General features: G+C 32.9%; 2 protein-coding genes across 2 annotated transcripts; both read right to left on the bottom strand.

The window, feature by feature from the left end:
• Positions 1 to 481: 481 nt before the first annotated feature.
• On the bottom strand, positions 482 to 928 carry LOC139842165 (uncharacterized). Its single transcript, XM_071832337.1, has one exon. It carries the CDS (start codon positions 926 to 928, stop codon positions 482 to 484), a length of 447 nt encoding a protein of 148 aa, XP_071688438.1.
• A 1,356-nt stretch (positions 929 to 2,284) lies between these two features.
• On the bottom strand, positions 2,285 to 3,019 carry LOC139842164 (uncharacterized). The gene has a single exon (XM_071832336.1). The coding sequence runs from the start codon at positions 3,017 to 3,019 to the stop codon at positions 2,285 to 2,287; it is 735 nt and encodes a 244-aa protein (XP_071688437.1).
• Positions 3,020 to 7,253: the final 4,234 nt, after the last annotated feature.

Here is a 7,253-nt window from a genome sequence, read left to right as displayed (position 1 = left end):
TCCTCCCGGATATGCACGTCAACCCTTTCTTGGAATGTTCCTCGTGCACATCGAATCGGACGATAATTCTCTTCGAGTCCACAAAATGCACGGCCGTTGTCCTCAGTTATCATATTGTTTAATATCACACATGTTAACATAATCCTTCTAATTTTTCGGATATAATATGGTCTTGCCGGATGTTGAACAATCGTCCATCGGTCTTGTAATATTCCAAATGCTCGTTCAATATCTTTTCTTGCCGATTCTTGATACCTCTTGAACTTTGATTGTTTTGGATCAATCGGATTTCTGAACGACTTAACTAGTGTGGACCATTCCGGGTAAATTTCATCCGCCAAATAATAACCCTTATCAAACGTACGCCCATTCACCGTAAACGTGCACGGTGGAGCCTCGCTGCCTAATAAGTCGTTAAACAAATCAGATTGATTAAGTACATTGATATCATTATTTGATCCCGCAGTACTAAAAAAGCGTGCTAAAACCATCCATCATAAGACGCTACCGCTTCAAACATAATTGACGGGTAACCATGGTCACCTCGTGTATAATGACCCTTCCAACGTGCCGGACAATTTCTCCATCTCCAATGCATACAATCGATGCTTCCTAACATCCCCGAAAATCCATGTATTTGAGCTTGTTTAGTGGTCAAACGTTGCACATCTTGTGCAGTTGGTTTTCTCAAATATTCTGTTGAGCACAAGTGAAAAATACATTCGCAAAATTTGTTTAAACAATCATATGAGGTTTGTTCACCCATATGCAAATACTCGTTAAAAAGATCGGTCGACGCAGCATACACTAGTTGACGTATGGCTGATGTTACTTTTTGAACAATATTAAAACCAAGTAGCCCACAAGCATCACGTCTTTGATGAAAAGAAGTAAAATACTCAGGAATCGGAGTTTGGGAAAAATTCATTATACCTTGACATATACGAAGAAACAAAGGTTTGCGCATTCAATAACGTCTACGAAAATAATCGTCTGGAAACATACAATTGTCGAAAAAATAATCATTCCATAAAGCTTCGGCCTTCACGATCTCTATATAAATATCTTCTAGATACCCTTGGTACGGTTTCAACTTCTTCATCACCATTTAACTCATCTAAATGATCAAGTCTTGCGATATCTTCAAGCGCTTGATTATTTGTGGTATTTAAGATCGTTAATATCAAATTTATATCGGGATCGAAATTTGGGTTATTTGGATTCATTTTAATTTATAAAATGATTGACAATTTGAGATAGTTTTGATGTTGAGTATTAAATGTATGTGTATGAAATGTGTATGAAATATGTGTGTGTATATATAGAGTTTAAAATAAATAAATAAATAAATAAATATATATATATATATATATATATATATATATATATATATATATATATATATATATATATATATATATATATATATATATATATATATATATATATATATATATATATATAAATCTCCAACGGCCAAAATTTGACCGTTGGAGTCCTGATTTCATTCGAATGATCCGTCCACAAATATGACCAAAAAGCACGAGCTGGAGCACGACTTGGAGGACGATGGCCTGGGCGGATTACTGTCAACGACGCCCAGGTGGGCGGTGGCCTGGGTGGCTGGGTGGACGGCAACGTTGGGAGCAATCTAACAATTTGTATTATTTCAAGTGAATTGTTTCAATTGATAAGCAAGAGCTCCGATAGTTAACTGCTACTTTGTCATTATCTTGATTAAAAATATGATGTTTTAGATTATTAAATATAAATAAAAATATTGTTAAACATTCGATCAAATATTTTTTCCCTCTTATACATCGTCACTTATGAATATGAATATATTGAGATTTTTAATAAATTTGATTTAAAAAAATATGAAATAAATAGTACTAAGACCACTCTTATCCATGACGGTCCGTCGTGGGATCACTGACTGCCACATCAGCGCCACATCAGCACCTTCTTCTCATCACTAACCAACCACTAACTGCTAACATCTATGACATACCCATCACATGGTCCGACCTCTATTTTTTTATATTAAACTTTTATTTTTAACTTCTATATAACATTTAAAATCCTAAAAATTAAAATTGTATTAATAATTTTTTTTTACAAATTCCTAAAAATAAAAAATAAAAACCATTACAAATTCTTAAAAATAAAAAAAAACATCACAAAATAAAAAAAAAAACATTACAAAGTCTTAAAATAAAATAAAATAAAGAGATTACAAAGTCCTAAAAAATAAAAATAAAAATAAAATCATTATAAAATCAAACTACTCATCGTCTTCGTTTTCTTCTTCGTCCTCCTCTTCGTCTTGGTTATTAGTTCCCGAAGGTCCTGATTCATCATTGTCATTGACATGCTCGAGAATTGCCGAAGGCCCTGCTTGTGGGTTATGTCTAATACGTGCATTTGGTGGTAAACTCCAAATGTGTTCGATAAGGTTGTCTCGGAGGAAATGATGAATGGTAGAATCTCGTAGTTCTTTATCCATTCGCAAATGCGTATCAAACCTTTCACTTATTGATAATGAATGACGAACCGGTTGATAATCCTCCTCAAACCCACAAAAAGCTCGACCATTATCTTCAGTTATCATGTTGTGTAAAATCACGGACGTATACATAATGCACTGTATCTTCTCGATATAGAATTGTCTTGCAGGACTTTTAATGATTGCAAAATGACCTTGAAGAACACTGAAAGCTCGTTTGATATCCTTTCTTGCTGACTCTTGGTACCTTTTGAATTTTTTTGTTTTTGGTACAACCGTACTTTTGAACGATTTCACAAGGGTCGCCCAATCAGGATAAATTCCGTCCGCTAAATAATACCCTTTTGTAAAATGTTTCCCATTCACCGTATAGTTACACGGTGGAGCTCTATTTTCAAGTAACTCTTTAAATAAATCGGATTGATTTAACACATTAATATCATTATTTGAACCAGCTGGTCCAAAGTAAGCATGCCAAATCCACAAATCATACGAGGCGACCGCTTCCAACATTATTGTTGGGTGACCATGATCACCTCATGTGTATTGACCTTTCCAAGTAACTGGACAATTTCTCCAAGCCCAATGCATACAATCTAGACTACCGAGCATGCCCGAAAAACCATGTATTTGCTCATGTTTTGTAATTAAACGTTGAACATCATGAGTATTAGGTTTTCTTAAATATTCAGTTGAAAATAAATGTATAACACTTTTGCAATAATTTTCTAAACAACGGTATGATGTTGTTTCACCAATATGCAAATACTCATCAAAAATATCAGGAGCAACACCGTATGCTAATTGTCGTATAGCGGATGTGATTTTTTGATAAATGGTAAATCTGAGTAAACCGGTTGCATCCCTTCTTTGATGAAAATATTTAAAGTATGAAGGAATAGGTTCATGAGAATAATTGAGTATACCTGTGGATATACGGTTAAACAATCGACGGCTCATGAGACGACCCGTCCTAATCCATAAGGATGAATACAATAACATATGATTACATCGCGAGGTTCTGACCTCTATATGATACATTTTACAAAAATTGCATTCGTTTTTAAAAGACAAACTTTCATTACATCGAAAGTTGACAGGAATGCATACCATTTCATAATATATCAAACTATAATTGACTTAATAATAATCTTGACGAACTCAACGACTCGAATGCAACGTCTTTTGAAATATGTCATGAATGACTCCAAGTAATATCTCTAAAATGAGCAAATGCACAGCGGAAGATTTCTTTCATACCTGAGAATAAACATGCTTTAAAGTGTCAACCAAAAGGTTGGTGAGTTCATTAGTTTATCATAAACAATCATTTTCAATAATATAATAGACCACAAGATTTCATTTTCGTTTCAAGGTGCAGGTCTGCTCACTGCTATAAAATTCATTCATATGGATTGAACACCTGATAACCGACATTAACAAGATGCATATAGAATATCCCCATCATTCCGGGACATCCTTCGAACATGATAAATTTTGAAGTACTAAAGCATCTGCAACAACGGATGTGGTTTGTTAGGCCCAATAGATCTATCTTTAGGATTCACGTCAGTTAGTAGTGAAATGTCCCGTTCTTATTGATTAAAAACGTTCCATAATAATTGATTTTGTTGCGAGGTTTTGACCTCTATATGAGACGTTTTTCAAAGACTGCATTCATTTTAAAACAAACCATAACCTTTATTTCATCAATAAAGGTTTAAAAGCTTTACGTAGATTATCAAATAATGATAATCTAAAATATCCTGTTTACACACGACCATTACATAATGGTTTACAATACAAATATGTTACAACAAAATAAGTTTCTTGAATGCAGTTTTTACACAATATCATACAAGCATGGACTCCAAATCTCGTCCTTATTTAAGTATGCGACAGCGGAAGCTCTTAATAATCACCTGAGAATAAACATGCTTAAAACGTCAACAAAAATGTTGGTGAGTTATAGGTTTAACCTATATATATCAAATCATAATAATAGACCACAAGATTTCATATTTCAATACGCATCCCATACATAGAGATAAAAATCATTCATATGGTGAACACCTGGTAACCGACATTAACAAGATGCATATATAAGAATATCCCCATCATTCCGGGACACCCTTCGGATATGATATAAATTTCGAAGTACTAAAGCATCCGGTACTTTGGATGGGGCTTGTTGGGCCCAATAGATCTATCTTTAGGATTCGCGTCAATTAGGGTGTCTGTTCCCTAATTCTTAGATTACCAGACTTAATAAAAAGGGGCATATTCAATTTTGATAATTCAACCATAGAATGTAGTTTCACGTACTTGTGTCTATTTTGTAAATCATTTATAAAACCTGCATGTATTCTCATCCCAAAAATATTAGATTTTAAAAGTGGGACTATAACTCACTTTCACAGATTTTTACTTCGTCGGGAAGTAAGACTTGGCCACTGGTTGATTCACGAACCTATAACAATATATACATATATATCAAAGTATGTTCAAAATATATTTACAACACTTTTAATATATTTTGATGTTTTAAGTTTATTAAGTCAGCTGTCCTCGTTAGTAACCTACAACTAGTTGTCCACAGTTAGATGTACAGAAATAAATCGATAAATATTATCTTGAATTAATCCACGACCCAGTGTATAGGTATCTCAGTATTGATCACAACTCAAACTATATATATTTTGGAATCAACCTCAACCCTGTATAGCTAACTCCAACATTCACATATAAAGTGTCTATGGTTGTTCCGAAATATATATAGATGTGTCGACATGATAGGTCGAAACATTGTATACGTGTCTATGGTATCTCAAGATTACATAATATACAATACAAGTTGATTAAGTTATGGTTGGAATAGATTTGTTACCAATTTTCACGTAGCTAAAATGAGAAAAATTATTCAATCTTGTTTTACCCATAACTTCTTCATTTTAAATCCGTTTTGAGTGAATCAAATTGCTATGGTTTCATATTGAACTCTATTTTATGAATATAAACAGAAAAAGTATAGGTTTATAGTCAGAAAAATAAGTTACAAGTCATTTTTGTAAAGGTAGTCATTTCAGTCGAAAGAACGACGTCTAGATGACCATTTTAGAAAACATACTTCCACTTTGAGTTTAACCATAATTTTTGGATATAGTTTCATGTTCATAATAAAAATAATTTTCTCAGAATAACAACTTTTAAATCAAAGTTTATCATAGTTTTTAATTAACTAACCCAAAACAGCCCGCGGTGTTACTACGACGGCGTAAATCCGGTTTTACGGTGTTTTTCGTGTTTCCAGGTTTTAAATCATTAAGTTAGCATATCATATAGATATAGAACATGTGTTTAGTTAATTTTAAAAGTCAAGTTAGAAGGATTAACTTTTGTTTGCGAACAAGTTTAGAATTAACTAAACTATGTTCTAGTGATTACGAGTTTAAACCTTCGAATATAATAGTTTTATATATATGAATCGAATGATGTTATGAACATCATTACTACCTTAAGTTCCTTGGATAAACCTACTGGAAAAGAGAAAAATGGATCTAGCTTCAACAGATCCTTGGATGGCTCGAAGTTCTTGAAGCAGAATCATGACACGAAAACAAGTTCAAGTAAGATCATCACTTGAAATAAGATTGTTATAGTTATAGAAATTGAACCAAAGTTTGAATATGATTATTACCTTGTATTAGAATGATAACCTACTGTAAGAAACAAAGATTTCTTGAGGTTGGATGATCACCTTACAAGATTGGAAGTGAGCTAGCAAACTTGAAAGTATTCTTGATTTTATGTAACTAGAACTTGTAGAATTTATGAAGAACACTTAGAACTTGAAGATAGAACTTGAGAGAGATCAATTAGATGAAGAAAATTGAAGAATGAAAGTGTTTGTAGGTGTTTTTGGTCGTTGGTGTATGGATTAGATATAAAGGATATGTAATTTTGTTTTCATGTAAATAAGTCATGAATGATTACTCATATTTTTGTAATTTTATGAGATATTTCATGCTAGTTGCCAAATGATGGTTCCCACATGTGTTAGGTGAAATGTCCCGTTCTTATTGATTAAAAACGTTCCATAATAATTGATTTCGTTGTGAGGTTTTGACCTCTATATGAGACGTTTTTCAAAGACTGCATTCATTTTAAAACAAACCATAACCTTTATTTCATCAATAAAGGTTTAAAAGCTTTACGTAGATTATCAAATAATGATAATCTAAAATATCCTGTTTACACACGACCATTACATAATGGTTTACAATACAAATATGTTACAACAAAATAAGTTTCTTGAATGCAGTTTTTACACAATATCATACAAGCATGGACTCCAAATCTCGTCCTTATTTAAGTATGCGACAGCGGAAGCTCTTAATAATCACCTGAGAATAAACATGCTTAAAACGTCAACAAAAATGTTGGTGAGTTATAGGTTTAACCTATATATATCAAATCATAATAATAGACCACAAGATTTCATATTTCAATACGCATCCCATACATAGAGATAAAAATCATTCATATGGTGAACACCTGGTAACCGACATTAACAAGATGCATATATAAGAATATCCCCATCATTCCGGGACACCCTTCGGATATGATATAAATTTCAAAGTACTAAAGCATCCGGTACTTTGGATGGGGCTTGTTGGGCCCAATAGATCTATCTTTAGGATTCGCGTCAATTAGGGTGTCTGTTCCCTAATTCTTAGATTACCAGACT

Source organism: Rutidosis leptorrhynchoides, chromosome 4 (genome assembly GCF_046630445.1).
Source record: "Rutidosis leptorrhynchoides isolate AG116_Rl617_1_P2 chromosome 4, CSIRO_AGI_Rlap_v1, whole genome shotgun sequence".
NCBI classification, from domain to species: domain Eukaryota; kingdom Viridiplantae; phylum Streptophyta; class Magnoliopsida; order Asterales; family Asteraceae; genus Rutidosis; species Rutidosis leptorrhynchoides.
This window is presented reverse-complemented; position numbering and strand designations above follow the sequence as displayed.

Bases quoted from the DNA above. Each gene is read 5' to 3' on its own strand.
- LOC139842164 (XM_071832336.1), bottom strand. From the start codon at position 3,019: ATGTTGGAAGCGGTCGCCTCGTATGATTTGTGGATTTGGCATGCTTAC.
- LOC139842165 (XM_071832337.1), bottom strand. From the start codon at position 928: ATGAATTTTTCCCAAACTCCGATTCCTGAGTATTTTACTTCTTTTCAT.